Source organism: Uloborus diversus, chromosome 9, assembly GCF_026930045.1.
Source record: "Uloborus diversus isolate 005 chromosome 9, Udiv.v.3.1, whole genome shotgun sequence".
Taxonomy (NCBI): domain Eukaryota; kingdom Metazoa; phylum Arthropoda; class Arachnida; order Araneae; family Uloboridae; genus Uloborus; species Uloborus diversus.
Window position 1 is genome coordinate 70,332,651 of NC_072739.1, and position 22,900 is coordinate 70,355,550.

At 35.9% G+C, this 22,900-nt stretch overlaps 1 protein-coding gene across 1 annotated transcript in view; it reads right to left on the reverse strand.

Moving 5' to 3' along the window:
* The window catches only part of LOC129229587 (prostaglandin E synthase 2-like), a 41,346-nt gene extending 19,402 nt beyond the window's left edge, over window positions 1-21,944 (reverse strand). The window contains exons 1-2 of the mRNA XM_054863924.1: window positions 21,580-21,944; window positions 12,287-12,499 (exon numbers count right to left, since the gene is read on the reverse strand). Of these exons, the coding sequence (XP_054719899.1) occupies window positions 12,287-12,499; window positions 21,580-21,858 (492 nt within the window). The 5' untranslated portion in view covers window positions 21,859-21,944. The remainder of the gene's footprint in view (window positions 1-12,286; window positions 12,500-21,579) is intronic.
* Window positions 21,945-22,900: the final 956 nt, after the last annotated feature.

Consider the following 22,900-nt stretch of genomic DNA (forward strand, 5'->3'; position numbering starts at 1 on the left):
TTTAATTTAAACTTTCACAAAAAGTGAAAGAATCATTTAATTTAAAAAAAAAAAAGAATCATTAAAAATACGTTTTTGCATCATGCAGAATCAATCCTTTTTCGATGTAAACATTGCATCACGTTGTGACATCATTCGTGCGATCGGTCGCGATAGCTCAGTCAAATGAATGAACTTTTGGGTGAACCGAGTCACCAGTTCATTGTATCTTATAAGCGCGAGAGTTTTTTTAGACTGAGTAACTTTTTGATTGGCAACACATCTTTAACTTTCTTGCATTGGCAACACATCTTGTGTTTTGCATATTCTTAATTCGAAAGCCATGTGAAGACTTTAAATACTTTGAGCGATCTTTTTCGCTCTCTCTCTCACCTCTCGTAGCCGTTATGTGTTGCATGTTGTAATTTGTCGTAATTTCTGATGTCTGCCAGTGCTTTTTACACCTGGCAGGTCGCGATAGTCTACGTGATGTTAATTTAAAAGTTCTAAAATGCCTATAGGCTTATTTTGTATGTACGAAGATGCCTTATATTCCACGGAACCAGCATTGCTTGTAAATTGAACTTTGTTTCGTTGTATCATAGCGGCTGATATATTTATTTTTCAAAATGTCTTTTAAATATTAATAAGGATGGTGTTCTGCAACTTCAGCAATCTCTAAAGATAATAAATACAGATTTTCCTTACTTAAGGAAAACAGCTCCTCGTGTTTTTTTATTTTCTTCAACTTCAGGCTGAGGACATGTTTTGCCGGTTCACTTCTACTAGCGGTGTAGTCATTCTAATTCCACTACACTTAATGCTCACACTTTTGCATGCGCAGAAAATTGCTAAAGAAAAAGCATTTGTTGCTCCGGGCAGCGCTTTTTGTGCATCAGACAGATGGTGCATGTGACTCTTGACTCAACACGGGTCGTGCTTTTGACAACGTACTAAAATTGCGCAGAAACTGCCTAGTCACCTAGAACATAAAATAATGGAGTTTCAGCGTTTCATAATACGCAAGAAGCAGGAGTTTCAATTTGAACTTTCCCAAATATGGATGAGACCCCAATTCTTTTGATCTGCCAGGAAACCAAACAGTAAATCAAAGAGGGAAAAAACTGTCCTAATAAAAACAACTGGATATGAATAATTTCACCGTGGTGCTGTCGTGTTTGGCCGATGATGGCAAGCTACCGCCTGAAATCATTTTTAAGAGAAAAACCCTCCCGAAAAATGTAGTGTTTCCTCCTGGCGTGGTGGCTGGATGAACAAGGACGGAGTTGTCGACTGGTTAAAGACAGTGTGGGAACAAAGGCCCGGCGCCTCCTTGTGCAAGGACTCCCTTTTAGTATGGGATATGTTTGCTGTGCACCGTTCAAACGTTGCTTCAAAACAAGCGAAAAAGCACAAAACAATGCTTGCCGCAATTCCTGGGGGGTTGACATCTGTGCTTCAACCCCTCGACGTGTGCCTTAATAAGCCTTTTAAGGGCCATGTTCAGAAGTACTGGGCAAAATGGATAAGCTCCGGTTTGCCCACAACAACCAAGGGCGGCAACCTAAGAAAGCCAGATATAGCGTTGGTCGCCCGTTGAGTTAAGGACGCTTAGGACGAAATCCCCCAAGAAATGGTGATTAAAGCTTTCAAAAAGCTGCATCAGCAACGAGCTGGATGGTACACAGGACGATGAATTATTAAGTGACAATGCCAACAGCGACACGGAGTCGATTCCGATGCTGCAGTGGACGAAGTTTATGATGATATGATGAAGGAGAAGTGTTAGATTTTTAATCTAAACTTTTACAAAAAGTGAAAGAATCATTTAATTTGAAAAATAATCATTAAAAATACGTTTTTGCATCATGCAGAATCAATCCTTTTTCGATGTAAACATCACGTTGTGACATCATTCGTGTGATCGGTCGCGATAACTCAGTCAAATGAATGAACTTTTGGGTGAACCGAGTCACCAGTTCATTGTATCTTATAACCGAGAGAGTTTTTTTAGATTGAGTTACTTTTTGATTGGCAACACATCTTTAACTTTCTTGCATTGGCAACACATCTTGTGTTTTTGCATATTCTTGATTCGAAAGCCATGTGAAGACTTTAAATACTTTGGGCGATCTTTTTCGCCCTCTCTCTTACCTCTCATTGCCGATATGTATTGCATGTTGTAATTTGTCGTAATTTCTGATGCCCGCCAGAGCTCTTTACTCCTGGCAGGTCGTGATAGTCTACAACGTGATGTTAATTATAAAGTTCTGAAATGCCTTTAGGCCTATTTTGTATGTATGAAGATGCTTTATATTCTATGGAACCAGCATGCTCGTAAATTGAACTTTGTTTCGTTGTATCATAGCGGCAGATATACAGTGGCTCCCAAAAGTGTTCGTACACTTTGAAATTTTTTAGTAAAACCAAAATAACTCGAAACTGAATTCGAATATGAAGTTCAATGTTTTTTTCACATCATTCCTATGTCATTCTAAATACAACCCATTGGTTTTTTCAAAATATTGACGGATCTTTTTTTCGAAATGGGTCAGAAAACGAAGAGACAGAGAAATAACACGCCACAAAAGTCATCGTACACTCAAATATTTTCGAATAAATTCATGATTAAAATTATCATATGTCGTTTTATTAATATTTTTGCATTGTGTTGACCCTTATAAGTCATTTGGCTTTAATTTTTTGTTTATTTATTCCTTAATATTGTGCTTATTACTGTAAAAAGGCTGGTATTCGTAAAAAAACAGCAAACACCATTCAAATTTTGAATTTTTTTCCCACAGTAGTGGTAAATTGGTTTGAAATGTCTCTAAATTAGTTAATTTAGTTGGTTGTATAGTAAAGTGCTCGATAAAATGCTTTAAAGAAAGGAATCGGACCGAAAACAAGGTAAGAAAAGGTCAACCGGCAAAGTTGACAAAACGTGGTCGGAGATTTAAAGTTAAAAAAATTATGAAAAATACACATTTGAGTGTTGTAAAAGTTTCTGCAGAGCTAAATGAAACATTTTACATTTAATTTTCACCTAAAATTATTCCCCAAGTTCTCTGATTAGCTGGAATAAATGGGACCTCTTCCCGCAGAAATTTTCCTGGTCGTGCGTAAAACAGAAAGCTTACGCTTTTCGTCGCAAAATCAATGATAAATAAGCTAAAATCATTTTAGAATCATGTCTTACTTACAGATAAACATTAATTTAACATTTTTGGTTAAATTGTTGTATAATTGTAAGTAGAAGAAGAAATTAGGAACTTAATCTTAAGAACTTATTTGGATCAGTTTATCAGGACGGTGGAGGTGTTCTAGCGTGAGGGTGCATATCAGCATCAGGACTTGGTAGTTTGTAATTTTTTGATGAAATAATGAATCATGCTGTTCCTTTAAATATTTTAAAAACCAATTTTGAACTCTTAGCCAAAAATTTGGTTATTGGAAACAACTTCGTTTTTTATCAAGATAACGATAAGAAGCACACGGTTTTCAACGTTTGCGTCTAGTGCCTCGAAAATTGTCCTTAAGTTTAGAAAATACTCTCTTAATCTCCAGATTTTAACTTAATGTAACGTATTTAGAGATATCTGGAGGCTAGATTACGAAAATAGGGCTTGAAGACAAAAATAGAGTTAGAAACAGTGAGACTCGAAGTGTGGTTGAACACTTACTCAGAAATTACGCAAAAAAAAAAAAGAAATCTATTCCCAGACGTTTAAAATGTGTTATGAATACTGTATGATATTCTACTAATTAATAACTTAATCAAAAGTTAGATTATTCAATAATATATAGACATTTTATAAAGTGTACGAAGACTTTTGTGAGATAAAATTTCCGGCACTTTTTGGTTTTTGATTTTTAAAAAATTAAGTTTTAATATTTTTTAAAAACTTTTCATGTACTTTTGTTAAAAATTGATCATAGATTTTATAATTAAATACCTATTCCGAAATATTAATTCTAACCAATGGATTGGGGCCTATTTCGTTGAAAGTCGTAGGTGTACGAAGACTTTTGGGAGCCACTGTACTTATTTTCAAAATGTTTTTAAATACTAATAAGGATGTTGTACTACAACTTTAGCAATCTCTAAAGATAATAAATACAGATTTTTCCATTGAGGAAAACAGCTCCTAGTGTTTTTATTTTCTTCAACTTCAGGTTGTGGACATGTTTTGTAGGTTCACTTCTACTAGTGGTGTAGTCATTCCAATTCCACTACACTTAATGCTGACAAGAAGGACTTCCGCGAACTTTACTGCGCTTCTGATTCGGAATCCGAGTTTGAAGGCTTTTGATAGATTTCTATATTTTGCTGTTTTTTCTTTCGGAAGTGGGGGGTCGACTTATGCTCGGGTTTCAAATTTTTTCCCGATTTTTTTCTATGAAGGTGGGGGGGGGGGGCGACTTATACGTGAGATCGACTTGTACGCGAGTATATACGGTACCCAACAATTAGAAACAAAGTGGAAAAGCATTTCTGGCTTTGGATGGATATATGTGTACACCATTTAATTGTCGGTACCAGTTGATTCAATATACCGTGAAGAATTCATATCTTTAACAAAAAAGAATATGTAGTGGAAATGCCTAAGTATGCTACAATTTAAAGTATTATTTATGTAAAATAAGAAAAAAAGTTTTGGGCACCAAGCAAAAATTTTCCAGATGCAACTTCTCTTCAATTTCCTCCAGATCTTACTAAATTTTCAGACAATTCGAGCTTTGTAATTATCAACCACTCACCAATGATAAAAGAATCATTTTTCAGACTGAAGCATGTAGAATTTTGCAGCAAGGAGTGGCTCCTTTTTTTGGAGGAACATATAAAAGATGCCCTTAGCAATGCTCTCAGTTGTATACAGAGTTGGCTTTCTGCCGGCAGAAACTAGTTTTTGCCGTGCCAGTGGCAGAAACTGGCAAAAACTTAAAATTGTTTTAAAAAACTAAAGTAATTACTAAATAATATTTGTTTAAACTAAAAAATTAAACTTCATTTCATCATTGTAAAAAATAAAATGTTATGCTAGTGCCCTTGATTTAGTTCAGAAAGGGAACTTTTCAATTGCTGATGCTCGTAATATTTGGATTAATCTAACAAAGGACGAAAATCATATGGGTTCTTAGGATAGAGGAATGACATACAGAATTAAACTGGCATTGCTGTTTGTAATTTGCTCGCAAATAAGCTTCATCTAAGTTGCTTGTGATTGAAATTATAATGTGCTTCAAAAAATTGCCAAATTTTACTTCCCAATATTAATCTAGATTTTGTACTTAATATCACAGCTTTGCAAAACAAATTGGCCCCACTTCTCGAAACTCATTTTTCCAGTCGAATTTTTACCACTACCCTAGTTACTGCATGATGGACCAGTTTTAAAAAATATACAATTTGAAAGTTTTATGAATATTGCTTGTTCCTTGATGCATTGCCTGCTAGCTCTTCTGTTGCAAGAATATTCTAAAGTTTCTCATTTGTGCATATTAAATTGAGAAACTGTTTAGATTTTTGGAACCACCTTTTCCAAGAAGCAACTGCAGGGTCCAAACAATGTAACATTTGATTCTGAATTGTGATAATATTGTAAATTAAACTGTGCTTTGGTTAACAATTATTTTTCCATGCATTTTCTACTGTCTGTCAATAGTTATTTTTTTGTCATTTTGAGAGTTTTTGCCAGTTTCTGCCGAAAATGTGGCAGAAAGTGGTTTTTGCCATGCCGGTTTTAACCGGTTTCTACCAGTGGTTTTAACCACTCCGGCAGAAACTTGCCAACCCTGGTTGTATACCATTCAAGTAGACTTCGGAAATTTGGAATTATCCAGTGTTTTATACACTCTTACCTAAGAATGGAATCGACATACATCTGCATGCTGAAAAGCATCAAAGAATGGTGTCCACACTGTGGACTCCACAGTGGGTTCTAACGTAGATCAAACAAAATTTTGATGCAGCAATGTCCTTAGCTATGAAGAAAGTTTTCCCTTGTACCAAAATTTCAGGATGTGCTTTTTGTTGGCATAAAATATTATTTTATTTTTATTCTCAGTCCACAGCCGATAATTTAAAGAAAATATTTTAAAGTTAATTGTTACCTACTTTAAGCCCAGTCTGGTAAAAGTAGAATTCAACCAGTTGGTGCTAACACTTCAATCGACAATTCCCCCACGCCATAAATAACGCTGCGACTGTTTACTAAATCCATTGAAGATTGCATGTCTCGATGTGTCGATTCAGAAAAAGTTGAGTTGTCACCTGATTGATTCGAAATAATTCCACTTGTTGACTGCACGTGCTATGGAGAGGAGTACGAATATTCGCGGCAGTGGAATAAACAAATGAGTGATGGTGGAAGTAGAAGTTAGTGTGGTGACGTCATCGAGGCATGGAATCTCATTGGCTGATGAAACATATATATTGAGGTGAGTGGCAGCACTCTCTCTCTCTTCACTTTTCAACGATCCCCAGTTTTGTTTTGATCATGAAGCCTAGTTCGGCTCACGTGTGGGGGGTTTCTCCCCGCGATGCTAGCGGGGTTTTTTAGTGGTGTGTAAATGGTGATGAATATTCACCGTGCTTTTCAAGTATTGAAATTTTCCAAGTCCTGGAATTAGAATGAGTCCAGGTGAAGAAAAACTTGTGTTGTGTCCGGCCAATTGATAATGCCGGGGAAGTGAGTTCCTAAAATTCTACCTGAGATGTTCGCTGAATCTCCGAACTGTCTAATGTTGCCTTCCTGCTAAGGGCGTTCCTGAAGTGTGTTCCGGAAGACTTTCTGTGCTCCTGGAAGTGAATCCTTCGGACTGGCCACTTACTTCATCGACTGATTGGTGACATTTTTCTTTTACTTATTGGAACCACTTTTGTTGTGATATTTTGGGGGAGTTCTTTTATGAGGATATTGTATTATAGTTCTAGTCATATTTAATAAATGTATTTTTCTGAAACATGTTTTTTGCTTGTCTCCAACTTGACATTACACGGCCGGTTAATGTTGGCTTAGTTTAAATCTCTTAAACTTTGGATTTTTAAACTTAACTTTAATTATGCCAACACTTTTCATTTTGCGATTTGCCTTTGGCGACAAATCCAAAATTTGTGCCAAACTAAAAACTATAGGAATGATCCCAAACTTACCTATTGATATTTCGAATACATCGAATGATAGACATCTTACAAACAACAGGGTAGAAGGCTTCAACTCAAAATTGAATACTATTTTAGGTAAATCGAAACCAAATGTTTATTATTACGTCGAGAAAACTTTTGTTATTAAACTTTTCAAAAAAAAAAATTCAAGTAAAAAAAGCTTTGCAAAATTTTTAAACACGAAACTACGAAACTTATTTCAATTCTTGAATTGCAATCTTCTGCTCTAAGCAGGAGACCTAACGATTCTCCGCCATTTCTGAAAAAAACTGGATGCATACGCACAAGTGTTTTTTAGCCGCCTCTTTCGCTCCTGTTTATTAGAGAATGGAAGGTTCAAGCGGGAACCTGTTTTATTCTTTCAGTAACTTAGTGAGCACAACCGCAAATGGTCTTTTTAAAGACTATTGGAAAAATTTAACTGCACTTATTCTGTATGGCTTCGATTAACTGAATAGTTTTGCTGTTCTGAATAATTTGGTCTGCAGCCAGAAGATATTGAACGTTAACACGCTAATTCTTATTTTAACTCATTCAAACGGAAAGTCAAGCGCCATTTTTGAAATGAAAAATTGCTCAAAAATAACTATGGTTCACACCTTAACAGAAAACATGATCAGAACTACTCTGGTGACAAAAAGAGTGCGGGACAGATGTCACTCGCTAATTTTATGGAGCCTGCAGCTAAAAAAGCTGAAAAAGAAATAAATGTGATTGAAAAAAAAATAGCACTGAAAAAGAAGTAGATTGTTTCAGAAACGAATAAGTCATTTTCATAGAGTTGTGCTAGCAAGGATTCTTTGAAGGATGATTACCACACTTTTTTAAAGAAAATATCAGATTTCCTTCAGAAACAGAAAATGCAGCTGTAAGAAATGCAACTGAAGGCAAATTTAACCTTATTCTTCTTAATTTAAAGAAGTTAGAGAAAGAAGAGATCCGTTTGAGACAAACAGAAATTACTCCCTTTCTCCAATGTTTTAACAAAAGACTGAAAATGATGAAAAAATAGCATAGCACATGTTTTTTCAGTCATGCAGGTCAATGTCAGACACTATTTCTTTTTGATGAGTTTGATTTTGATAAAACTCATCAAAATCAATTTTTTGAATGAAATTTTTGGTGTTTTGTGTTCCAGTGGAGAATTCCCTACCCGAGAAGACGGGTATAAACAACCATCCTGCAATTTTTTTTCCTAACACACAAAAAATATTTTGGTTTTCCTGTGGGGTGTAATTTGTCAAATGCATTTAGGTGCCTTAAGGGGATATTCTCTGTATAGACGCTTGATTTTAAGGTAATTTTACAGGCGTAATAGAAAAAAAAAACTAACTAATTTAATTCTGCTTAAGAAATCCTATTAGTTTGTTAAATCCATGCATATGTAGTTTTTCTTTGTCATAATTTCCATAAGTTATGTAATACTTTCAATATTTTTCATAGCAGGGAGAAGTATGAATTTGAATCAAACGCTGACATTTGAATCGAACTCGCCAGCCAATAAGAGCTCATTTTTGAACAGTTAGCGATCTCCTATAATTCGCCGATAGGTAGCTAGTAAGTGTGAGGTGTTACCTTTTAACACAGTTTGCTTAGGTTTTTCTTCCGCTCACCGTGATGTCACGGTCCAAGGAACTTAGCAAGCAAGATCGTCGCTAGCGATTTCACATTCTGTGTTTTCCTACTTAGCGTGGTGAAATATTGCAATGGTCTATCTTGAATTCGTGATGTTGTCGTGCAAAAGAAAGCATGTTAATTACACGGCTGACTTTATATTAAAAATCATAGACAAGGCTATTGAGGTCAGGAATCGAGAAGCAGGAAGACTTTTTTCTGTCGACGAATCTAATATTAGGTTATGGAAAAAGAACAAGTCCAAATTTGAAACTTGTGACCGTAAGAAACGAGTGGATTGACGTGGAAAGCCTCACTGGCCGGAATAAGAGAAGCAGCTGTATCAATGGATCCTGGCAGAACGAGAGAATGGAAAAGCTGTCTCGAAGGTAAACATCAGACTGAAGGTAAAACTCATTGCTCGTGCTATGAGCATTGAAAACTTCACAGCGGGGCCCAGGTGGTGTTACCGGCTCATGAAGAGAAGCAACTTGGCTGTCCATGCGTGTTTAACGGTCGGGCAGAAACTACCCAACTGGAGAAAAAAACAGAAGACTTCCTCGTGTACTGCAAAAAAAAAAAAAAAACACCCGCGACAACAGTTTTACTACGGACTTAATTTTCAACATGGACGAAGTTCCGTTGCAATTCGACGTTTCCCCCACCAGGAGCGTCGATGTTCAAGGGACCAGTAGTATCCCTATACACACTACTGGGAATGAGTGAACTTCATTCACTGTTGTTTTGTGCTGTGCAGCGAATGGTGGGAAATTACCACCGATGGTAATCTTCAAAAGGAAAACACTCCCAAAAGAAAATTTTCCGAGAGGTGTGGAAATTCGAGTCAATCCTAAGGGTTGGATGAACGAGGAAGTGATGTTGTCATAGCTTCAGAGTGTGAGCCGAAAACTGAAAAATTTGTTTTTTTAACCCAAAGCTTTTCTCCTAATGGACTCGATGAAAGCGGACCAGGGCGAAATGAAAAATGCCCTCAAAGTTGCATCTGCAACCATTGCCATAAACCCCGGAGGGCTCACGAAAAAACTGCAGCCGCTAGACCTCAGGATTAACAGGTCTTTCAAGTCCAAGGTAAGGAATTTGTGGGAACAGCGGCTGTCTGATGGAGCAAAAAAATTTACTAAATCCGGCAAAATAAAACGTGCTACATATGAAACTGCCATTAACTGGGTTCAAAAAGCTTGAAATGATGTGTCTGAAGCCACAATAAAAAATGCATTCCAGAAGTGCAATATTTTTTAAAGTGAGTGCAACAATGTCGGTATCAGCAAAAATGACCTTGACTGTTAAAGTTCATTTGTGTTGAAATATCTATAATCGCACTTTAATTGGTTAAAGCAAACTTGGATCAATAACGTTTTGCTATTGGTCAAGGCTTACTTGAAGCTCCTAAATTTTCTTAAGTTAATCCTTTTCTTTTGTCTATATTTTATTTAATTATTTCTCATTGGTTGTTTTACATTAGAAGCATATTAATTGGTTAACTTACTAATCCTGAACTAAAACTATAAATAGTCTATGTGCTTACTCAGCTTTGGTTCTTTGGTTATTAAGTATTACATATTTTGTCATTGTTTATGTACATAGTTTCTTCAACATTAATAAATGTGTTTTCGATCCACGGCATGATAATCATTTAATATTCTCAACAATTTGTGTGCATTTTTTTAAAAAATCACTTTAACAACCTAATTGCACGTAAGGTGGCAGCACCAGCTTATGTAGTATATGTCTGCTAATATAATAAAGAACACAGTTCTGTAATGGCGTAGACGGCAGGGCGTGGAAAAATGTCAGTTTTAAATTCCAATGCTGTGATTGGATTAAAGAAAGACATCATCCTTAGCCATTTTCATTTTGTAGGATGTGAATTATTGTTTTTCTCAGTTGCTGTGTTTTTTCCAAAGATGATGTGTGAGAGAAAAGTAATTGGTAAGCTTTTCATGCCAATAAGAAAAAGGCACAAAAAAGAACTATATCTACAATCATCATACTAATTAATAAAAAGTCAAGAATGTTGTCTAATGAATTATCCAAGAATTTATTTTTTTAAATTATTTTATTCAAGTAATTGTTTTTTAACAACTGATGAAACTTCACCCTGCACTGAGAATAATGCTGGATTAGCTCTGAAGGAAACCCTCATCGCTGTTGTGATCCATCCAACTGCAGAGAAAGCAAAAGAATATACGACTGTAGTATTCTACGAACTCCTCTTCAATGTGATCAACCATCTTTCCTACAGTGAATTTTTGCTAAGACTTCAGTTTTGCCGTTCCGGTAAAATTTTCTTAGTCTTCTTCGTTTCTGTAATCGAATTCAATTTTCTTGGTACTTCTTTCGTGATCAGAGAGAAACTCTTCAAAGTTTACTATATGGTATGTCGTAGTCGCGAACTTACTAAAGATGAAATCAAAGAGTTAATGCTTACTGTGTTGGACAAAGAATTAGTGTCAACAATCGATGATCATGTTTTTGAAGCGAACTATTATCCAATGACGAATGTGACCAAGCGACGATTCAGACGACAAGTCTTGTTAGAAAAGATGATAAAATTGAGTGGAATTCAGAACCACTGGTGTCACGTGGAAGAGGTGAAGTAGAAAATATTGTAAACATGACTTCAGAACCTACAAGATTCACCCCATTAAAAATTGACATCAACTATTCTGTGTTTGTGGTGTTTTTGTCCTTCAACTATTGCAAATATTACACTAAGAAATAGTTACGTAGAAGGAAATAAAACATTCTGTGCCTGTTTGCGCATGCGCGAGCTTGCTTCTCGGAAGTAAACAGAGTTGATGAATGGACGCCTGAGAGAGAAGGCATTTCAGACTTGGGCATTAATATATTTCGCTTTGAAGCCCATTCCATAATTCTTCAAGTTTAAATTAATGTATATAATTAGATGTCTTTGTGAAGTTTATTAAAAGCTCATTAGCAAAATTTTATTGGGTCAAGTTTCATGAACAATAATTACAGTCCACTAAACATAATGGGCGACAAATCTCCAGCTCGACGGAACAGTGCCAATTGGAAGAATTTGAATCGCACCGACCTGTATGCATTTATTGGCTTTTTTCTGCTTTAAAACCAGCTAAAAATTTAAATGTATGCAAAAAATTTACTTCACATTCCGTTGCCTGAAATGTAGCAGGAATTTTCAAGACTGAATGTTTTGAACAACTGCATTCTTATTTGGTAAATACAGAACGGCTCATTAAATTGGTACTCTGCTATAGACAATATAAATGTATAAAAATTTAATATAAATTTATTATTACATTACAAACATAGATCAAATGGGATTATACGTTGATAATAATGTAAATTACAACAGGGGTGATTTTTGACCCGAAAACCTTAGGTGCATGAAATATTCTAGCACCGTAAGAAGGTTGATAGTGAAAATAATTTTTCTTCAGTCTAGGACATGTTAGCATGAACATAATGTGGTACATCATAAATATTATACTTATCTTCATAAAATAATGTAAGAAAACATACCTTAACAGAAGAACCTTTTTCTTGAGCAATAAGAATAGGAACCTTCTTATACTTAGAAAACTTGAGCTGCTGCCGCATGACTGGATTAACTTCAACTACTTTATAAGGTATACCGTAAAAATCTAAAAAAGCACGCACTTTGCAACAAAATGGGCAGGTCTGATATTGATACAGGGTCAACTCCAAGCCCAAGTCAACAGCTGGACCAGGCACCTAAAAAGGTTGAGAAATTTATGACTAGCACCAATTAAGACTTATGTATCTGATTTTTGATAAAAATGCAGGTATGTACTATTATTCAAAAAATTAGCAACTATTTAAAAATCATATACATACATATGTTTTATAATGTTACATTGCGAGATGAAAAAATCCCTCCCTCTTTTTTTTCTTTCATAGAATATCCAGATTTGGGGGATTTTATTCAGTCCCTTAGTTAAATACCCAGATTCCTTTCAACATATTCTTTCTTAATGAGTGGTAACACCTTAAATTGAAGTATATAAATTTAAATCACATGTTTTTTATTTGCTTAAACTTCTATCACCAGCTCCTTATTTTTGAAGAATTTTTATTACTGTGTCATAATATATTTAGCTGGACATTTTTGTTGCTGTTTCAACTTACAGGAAAGAAAAAAAATTAATTCTTCTATTTTTGATTTCATATTTTGAAAATGGGTAGGTATGTGGTTAGGCTTATCATTTCAGCAAGTTGCTTTTAGTAGATATAATATGGAGCATACTCTTTATATTTTCCTTTAAATGATTATTAATTCATTTCTGGTAAATTTAAAATAATTGAAACATAAAAATATGCAATCCCATGACTATATAAAATAAATTTTGCTCCATCGTAATAAATAAACCAGAGGTATACTTATTCTCGTGTTTGTATGCACTTGCACACAAAATAAATTTCCTCAGAATACGCAGGACTAGCCTAGCTGGGCCCAGCTTGTAGCTGGTCCTCACATTTGTGTTTGATTGCAATCAGATGCTACCAATTTCTCTAATGTACTATTAAATTCTCAGAACACATCCTGGTCTCAATCTGAAAAGTAGACATCACAAAGCACAATTTCCTCACCTTGTAAAGATTTGAAATGTGCAATATTGTCAGCAATTTCACCAAAAGCTTCAAATTTGACAATTATCTGCATGAATAAAGTTAAATAAAAACTAAATAACGTGTGAAGGCAAATACAGGAAGTATTGACAAGCGAAGATGTTTCAGAAAGCCTAAACGTAATGAATTAAAAAACAAGAAAATATAATAAAAAAAGAAAGTTTCCATTCAGTATCTGGAACAGAAACTATTAAAAATGTGCTTATGAAGCAAAGTTTAACCACAGGTGCCTGGGTTGAAGCATTATACTAAGGGGAAGAAAGTAAGAAAGAATTTATTGGCAAATATATGGCTGTCAAGGAAAATACTTCTAAGGTGATCTATTTGAAAAAAATATGTGATTTTTCCTGATGTGGACGACATGAATTTCATTTAAAAAGCTCAAATAATAAACAAATTTAACAAGCAACAATTTTTAACGAGCCGAATAGATAACAATTTTTCCACTTCTCTTTGATTTCTGTAATGTTCTTTTTGGTTGGTTGGTTTATTTGATTTTAATGGCGCAACAGCCCTTGAGGGCTATGATGGGCCCTAGGGGATTTTTTATTTCATACTATTTATTTTTCATTCAATACTAAAATCGAGAATTGTAGATTAAGAAAAAAATAGATGAAACAATATCTTGAAAAATAAGAAAAGGACAAAATCATTGTGACGAGACGTACACCAAATTAAAAAGGAGAAAGCAATCTCCTGGTGGAAGGAGTACACAAATCGCGCTGACGTTGCTATTCTATTCAAAAATGTCTCGGAAGAGCTTCAACCTGGAAAAAATGTTGGAAGTACTGCATTGGCATAAAGCTAATGGATCTTTTTTCCACAAAACAACGAGTGAGTTGCAACTTGATCAAAAATGTTTGTAGGACTCGTTTAAGAAGAAAGATGTTCTTGCAATCAACAAGTTTGCCAAAAACAAAAAGATACGTAAAATTGGTAGTGACTGCAAGCCATTATCTGATGGAGGACGAAGAACTCTACGAGCCTTATGGCTTGCCAAACAAGCCATAAAAATTGGCCAAAAGCATTGAAGATTTCCAAAGCAACGACTCAATAAATAGCGGATATTAAAAAGCGTTTTAACGTCTCTATGAGAATTGGGAATACCGACTACTAAAAAAAAACCCTGAAGACAGGAGGAATGAAGTTTCCTGCTTTCTGAACTGTGTAAAAAAAGTGCAAAACTTTTGATTGCACAAATTACAACACAGTCAATATGGACCAGACATTGTACCGCTTTGACATGCCCACCAATCAGATGAACAACCCGAAAGGTGAATCAACCGTTCATATCACAAATATCGGGTGCAACAAGTCGGGCTTCACAGTTACGTTATGCACCTACACTTCAGGGCAGAAATTTCCAGCATTGCCCATGCTGATAGGGCCTTCGGGCAAAATTCTAAGCAAAACCTGGTCCAGTCTTGTAATTCCGAACAATTACAGCTCCGTGTTACTTATGTTAATTCCGTGCTACAGCTTCGAACAACGGCTGGATGCACGGCTACACCTTCAAGCTTAACTGCAGGGGTTGCGTGGAGATTACCTCCACAAAGAAGAGAAAACAAAAAAAGGAATTTCTAACAGCCCTCCTGTCAAGATGTGCTGCAATGGGTGTCAAATTGCATGGGCAGCAGTTTCAGAGGAATTGACTGTAAAATCATTCAAGTGCTATGTCTTCTCAATAAACTTGGATGGATCAGAAAATGGAGAGGGGGAGTTCTTTCACAGCTCTGGTACCTCTCATCCTGTTTTGACAGAATCGTCCAGACAATCCTGGGGAGAAATGAAGACAATTTCATAATTTTGTTGTGATCAGTGATCTCATGCTTTTTCAAGTTCCTCCTGAATGCGCTATTCCTTACTTAAATTATTTACAAGGTTAAAATTTATTGTATTCCTTCAACTTCTGATAATTGATTACAACATTTACTTCTTGCACGATGGCTACATGCGTACAGATATCTGATTCGAAGAAAAGAAAAATAAAATTAGAGAAACAGAAGCATGCTGGCAGCATGTGCAAGTCAAGGAGTAGTATTTGTCATCTTTCAAAAATTAAAACATATAAACTTAATCACTAATCAAGGACCTACTTTATTTTAGGAATTGCACTTTGCATTGTCCTTGGTATTGAGGCAGGAGGAAAAGGTGATAGCTTAACTGAAACTAAAAATGATTTCTTGTATACTCCTACGCAGTGGCATGGGTGACACACAGGGTGGTTGGTAACTTATGGTGTCATCCCCCCCCCCCACACACACACGCAAAAAAAAAAGTTGAAGTGTTTGACCATGAAAATATTAAATTATTAAATCCTATTTGGTATCAACCCCTTCAAAGTTTGTCTCATAATGCAAGTTTGAGAATCATGAATAAATGGGGATTTGCACTAAGCAAAGAGCATTTGTGCGATGCTGTGCAGCAGTTTGTGCTGCAGAACAAACTTTCCACTCCCTTTCATAATGGCCATCCAGGATGGAAATAGCTTCGTGCATTTATGGCATGAAATAATTTAAAGCTCAAAGTTGCTCAGAACATGGAGGCTTCAAGATTTAAGCAACAGAGGGACCCTTTTGTTATATACGAATTTTTTGATCTTCTAGAAGAAAACTTTACAGCTGCCGGTGTGGGGGACAAACCGGGGGCAATTTTTAACTTAGATGAAACTTCTGTTCGATTTGATCCTAGCAGGACCAAAGTAATAGCTCCAGTTGGAGAAAACGCAAAACGCCAGATCTTCGGATCTGGCAAAGAATCAACAACGGTATTAGCGTGTGTATCTGCATCTAGCAGCATTCTACCCCCACACATTTTGTTTGCCGCAAAGTCAGTCCAGCAATCGTGGCTTGATGGGGAGTTAGAAAAATATCCCGGCACATCTGTGGACATTACTGAAAATGGGTGGATGACCCAGGACTCATTTTTCAGGTGGTTCAAAAATGTATTCATTTCAGAAGTTAAAATTCGTCCTTGTGTTTTAATTCTAGATGGGCACATCAGCCATGTTTCCTTGGATGTTGTCATCAAAGCTGTGGAGGAAAACATAAGTATCATAAAATTACTACCTCATACCACGCACATTTTACAACCAATAGATGTGTCATTTTTCAAATCTTGAAAAGCAGCTTGGGAGGCTAATGTTTCCCACTATATTAGATCAAGTCATGGGAAACCAATGGGGAAAACTCGTTTCCTCGTAGAAATTGGTAAAGTATGGGGTATGCTATCGCCGAGCATCTGCAAAGCCGGATTCAGGAAAACTGGAATCTTTCCATTCAGTAGAATGGCAATCTCTGAATCACAATTTGACCTGATTGCGTTAAATCGATATAAAAAATCCGAAGCAGAAAAAAGCAAAGTAAGTGAGAGCTTAACATTTGCTCCTACGTTTAGTAATGAGGATTATGGTAGTGCTGCTATCGAGGATGAATTTTGCCTTGAAGTCCTCCCGGCTAGAGAAAATCAAGGCACACTTCCCGATGATTTGGAATCTTTCGGTGCTTTTGTAACTGAAGTCCCAAGCATTCCATTTCTGGAACCAGCCAATATCGCCAGTACAAGTGCCCAAAGTATTCCTTTTCCGGAACCAGCACCTCTTGCAAGTACAAGTACCCAAATTGCCAGGAGCAGCTTTTCAAAGTGTGACAAGTCTGTACAGACAAATCTCACATTGGATAGTAGCATTTTAGATGAAGATTTTGCATTTCTGCAAAGAATGAACAATTATTTCAAAAGGCTTTGCTGCGATAGACCTTTGGTTCAACAGTCAGCGATGCAGCAACTTCAACAATCAACAGGAATGCAGCAACCTCAAATGTCTCCTGTTCAAGGTTCCTCTGAGTCTTTTGAAAACTGTCTGTTGAAAACTATATCAACATCTACCCCAAATCCTCCTAGGAAGAGAAAGGCAGTTGAGGCCAACTTTCCTGAATGCCTTACGACTGAAGCCTACTTAAAGAAAATGCGGGAAGAGAAGGAAGAAAAAGAACAGAAACAAAAAGAAAAATTAGAGAAACAGGCAAAGCGCATGAAAGCGAAATTGACTTCATGAAGACAAAACGATCGATCAGAGAAAGTAAATAAGCAGCCAAAATTTAAAAAAGCCGGAGTAAAGAAAACGAAAAAAGTGAAGAGTAAAAGAGAGGAAGCGGAAACAAGTACAGACGAAGAGGCTTTTTCTCTCCACTGTGATTCTTCTGTGCACGAATAAGCCTATCCCCAGCTAAAATGGCTGAAACAACGACAATAGAGCCTGAAAATAAAGTTCAGGCTGGGTACTATGTTATAGTCGAATATGAGGGGGAGTTCTTCCCAGGGATTGTTACAAGTGTACTTGGTGAAGAAATAGAGGTTAATACCATGGCCATGAATGATCCAAAAACTTGGAAGTGACACCAAACGCTGCGATAAAGTTTTTTATGACATAAAAAAATACAAGAAATTATCCCATCCCCTCATCTATTAAATTCTCGTAATAACTACAGTGTCCCAGAAATAACTAAGTATCAAAAATTTAATTAATGAAGCAATGACACAAGTAATAAAGATAGTTTTTGTTGCAAATAGTGTTTGTTGTCTCTGTAATTTACATATTTTTATCGTTAAGTCAATAGAAAAAAATTTTCTTTTCTGAATTGTTTTAAATGAAATTGTTGGTCAATGTTTAAAAATCTAATGATGTTATGACTTAATAAAAAGGTATCTGAGGTGCATAAACAATTGTCACATTTAGGCACATTGAATGTCTCATTTAGGTTTTAGCTATCCTAAATGTGACAAAAATGACCTAAATGTGACAATGATTTATTGTCTTTTTACTAATAGCTAAAAATATAATTTGGTCAAAAAAAATTAGTTCAAGAATAAAAGAATAGTTATATTCAGTCTTTTTCAACTCAAACACCAGCAAACTCGAAATATGGTCAAATATTCCCTAAATGTGACGAACTCATAGGAAATTGCATCTCATTTAGGCACACTGACCTTAATGGATACTTTTGATAATGTAGATACAACCCTGAAATTGGCATGATAAATGGCATGAAATGGGCCATTTTATCTTCCCGGTATTTTTGGAGATTTGATATAGCTGCTATAACCATGAATTAAGATACCCGAGTCTTGAAATTTATTGTTGTGTTGCTTCCAGCAAGTCATCTAATCATTGTTGGGGAAATGTTTAAAGTGAAAGTCTAAACGTAAGAACAAACCCATGGATGATGTCCGGTCGTTACGGAGCTGCTGTCCTGTGATATGGCGTGTCCCACTGACGGAATGCCCAAAATGATACATAGAATTCAATCAAGTTTCATCTGAGTTTCTCTTGTCATCCAGCAAGGGATTGCGTCAATGGACAAATAGCTTCTCCTAGTGGATATAGTGTGTTCACGTTCTGTGTACCATCGATTCTCCAATTGAACTTGTCTTCAAGTAGCAGTCTAACTTTATTATGTTCGAGTATAGTAAGACTTTTGCAACTCATATTTTGTGGGGTTTTTTCTTTGCAAAGATTGGATCAAATTTCATAACCTTTTTTGAGCTTAACTCTTTTTACTATTTACTAAAGTTGAATATATTTATCTAATAAATTGCTTTATTTGTTAAACATGACTCATGTTTTATTTCCTCCCGGCAGACCAGTACATCAAATAAATTGGTATTAAGTTACTTATTTTTAGCTTAGCTCCAAGCTATTAGTAACTTACTAAAATAAACCAACAAAATCGGTCTCTGTATTTGTGTGATATCAAATACTTTGGTTGCTGGTAAAGGTACCATTTGGTCATAAAGTGAGTAGTTTTTTGGGAAAAAGAAATAATTAAAATAGATAAATGATAGACCTCGAAGAACTAGTACACAACTATCTGTAATGCGAAAGCAGGGGGAGCTCCATAAAGTGGGTAGTAGAAAGGTTGCTGTAGTATCCGGAATGGCGCCAGTTTTCCTTAAGAGCAGTCTATTACCAGGGAAGGGAAATGGGGTAGAGTTGCCATGCTCTGCGCTTGGTTGAAATGAGAAAGATTTATCCCCAAAATTTGGCGATATTTCAAATGAGACCTTTATTGAATATCTCCCCCCCCCCCCTCACCCACCAGCAGCCATCCAAAATTTTAGCTTTCTAGCCCTGACATATATTAAATATTGTACTATGTATGCATGGAGTGGCTTTAAAATTTGCAAAGGAGACCAAAACTTGAGGGGGGGAGGTTATTTAACATTTATAATAATGAAATAAAATAAATATGTGCTCTTTTCTACTTAACTAGCAAGATTTTGGTCCTTGCTTTTGCATCGTAATATGGCTGCTATAGGACAGGGTTGAAATTTTTAACATGACATGTGCTTAAAGTGTTTTATGGGCAATACAGTTATTCAGACCTCATTAGTCCGGATCTCGGAATCGATCGATTTTTTTTTTTTTAATTTGGGGTGTGATTGTCAAATTTCATTAATATTAATCTAACCCTCTTTTGGGAGAGGTCGTGTTATGACTTTGATTGAGTTCTTTTTTCTTGGCAATGCGACTTTTGAATCAATTTTTTTTCCTCGATTGGGAAAAAAAATTGAATTGTCACAACCAAAGATTACAGACTTTGAAAAATAACAAAGTAAACATGTTCACTGTTTATGTGTAATTCTATGTGCAGGGTCGGATTTGGAAGTGTGGAGGCCCCTAATCAGGGTTCGTATCTCCGGGGCAATAGCCCCGCCTGCCCTCCCTTAAATCCGGCCCTGTCTATGCGTTTCCTTTTAAGGTGATTTTTAGTGAGTATATTTTGTTTATTATTTTTTTTTCTTTTTTCATTCTCCGGATAATCAGGATTTTCGATACTCCGGATTAGGTTGGATCCCAATTATTCCGAATTATCAAGGTTAACCTTAAAACATTCAAAATTTTAAAAATGCTGTTTCAAACATTGAATACAAATAAATGGCATTTATTGCTTTCAACTGTTCTATCTAAAGAAAGAAACTGCACTCTATGAAATTAAAACCTCTTCAAAACTTTTTGTAACTTACTAATAAACAAAATACATAAAACTGTAACTTGTAAAAATTTGTGTACTGTAAACCGCTATCGTTCCTACTGTCAATTTATTATTTTGGCAATAAATGTTTTTGATTTTATACAGGGTTCGTACTCAATTTCTGAAATAAAATGAAGGAGTTTTGAAGGAGAAAAATGAGATTTTGAAGGAGTACTAATGGGCTGTTATTAAATGATGTCACATTTTTTTTTTCAAATGTTTGATCCCTTCCTTCTTTGTCACAAAGTGTCACACTTCATCTTACTCCTCCTCTTTTCATGTCATATTTTTTATAAACATACTCTTATAATAACTGCTACAAGGTTACTTTTTGTCACCCTCTCTCTTCCCCTTGTCACAATTTCATGAACCCCTCCGTCCTTCTCAAGGCATGACATCACTTGTGGATGTTACAATATCGTAACTGCGATTTGCTAGACAATTGTTTTTTTAACATAATCACTTAACGTAGTACATCTGCTTAAATGTATTTCTAAATATTTAAATAATAATTAGAAAAATTGACTTTTGTAGATGAGAGTGTGGTGGAGAGAAAAGCACAGCCAAGCACCATTTAAGCATGGTTTACTGTATTTATGATATGTCTTAGTCATCTAATAATATTTTCACCTTCAACTTTTATAACTTCTATGATCAATTTGTAAATCACATCTATATGAAAAATAAATATACAAAATTACTACATTAAAATCGCCCTGATACCTTGGCCCTTGAGATGAAGGAAAGTTGTGTCAACCGAAGTATTTTAAGTTATTGTCATAGAAGAAGACTATGGAGTCTTGAAATAAAAAAGGAGTTTTGAAGGAGTTTAAACCAAAATTAAGGAGTTTGAAGGCCCCTTTAAGAAAATTTCCTAAATGAAGGAGTATTGGAGGAGTTTTGAAGGAGCGTACGAACCCTGTTATACAAAATAGTTACTCATTTGTTACTTAGTAGCAATTTCGGTATCGAAGTCTTTAATCAGAAAACTTCGTAAAAATAGATCAAGAGTAACAAGATTTCAGAAATGACCTTTTTATAATAAAATGAACAACAAAAATTCCAAATTGAAAAACAATGATACATATTCAAAAAAGTATTACATAACTTTAATTAGAAAGCCCCATACATTACCTCTCTAGAAGGCTTTATATCAGGAGCATTTGGGTTGAAAGAATAATCCTTCTTTTCAGTGAAGGATACAGTCTCAGGATGTTTTTTATTAGAACTAGATAAATAACCATATAACCCCCCGCCAACACCTAAAGTACCCACAAATATTGCAGCTTTTGAGAGAAAAGAGCGCCCGCCACTAGCCGTTGATGCAAATCGAAGTTGAGTCCTCTGGATTGCTACAGTTTTGAAATGAGAAAACGGATGACACCTAATGATAGTTCTTAAAGACGAAGTCATGATTGAACAGTCAAAAATTATTTAGACGCACGTTTTGAATCAGATTTCGTCGGAGGACAACTTTCATTCAAAACAATGCCGGCATGCTGGGGGGGTCGGGGGTGCAATTATATAACTGGCGGTCACAGAGAGAGATAGAATGGAAAACTGCTTAGCTAAAACCTGGAGTGGTATTTTTACTCCAAAATCCGTCCGTGAATGCCGAACGCCTCGATGGCATTACTTGAGTCCCTAGGCATGACGCGGCTGGCTGGATATCCAACTGAGCCGAAATCCACCGCACCGCGCCGATTTTCGACCTCTCCATCGCATTGTGAATGTGATAACCTGATTGGAGTGGAAAGTCGAGATAGGAGATAGTGCTCGATCGTGAACCCAGTGAAAGAAACCCGATTTCTTCCAGTACTTTATGAAGACTCAACTCTCTCTCTCTCTCCGTTTTATCTATTCTCAATTATTGACGTATCACAGTAGGAAATTTCATTACAAAAAGCAGAGCTGGCTTTCTTATTGTCCTTTGGCAAAGGGTTAAATATTTATTTCAGTTCTCGCTCAACAATAGGTTAAAATAAATATTTATCATTTGGGAGATATAACCATCCAATGTTTAAATTAATTAATTAATCAACAAAAACGTTTCCGATTCGATCCATCGCGCTTCGAAACCATGCTTGCCACAACTTAATAACACACAAAAAAAAAAAGATCAAAATCGGTCCAGCCGTTTAAAAGCCTTATGGTGACAAACGTCCGAAAAAAAGATTTTTATATATTAAGATGTATCATTTCATATACCTCCGAAGAAGGGACACCTCTATTTAAGAGACAAAATTTCTGGTCCGCTTAGGTTGCGTTTGACAAACCTCACCAGTCGACCAGTAAGTAACCGGTTACAAACCGCAGCGTTCTATGATCAACCGGTTACCTCACCGGTTACCATTCTAAGCAGTTGATTGATTGATTGGAGCACGTGATCATTAGTTGTCACGTGATTAACTAACCGGTCGCTCTCGGTCGTGCTCATCGAACGCAACCTTAGTGT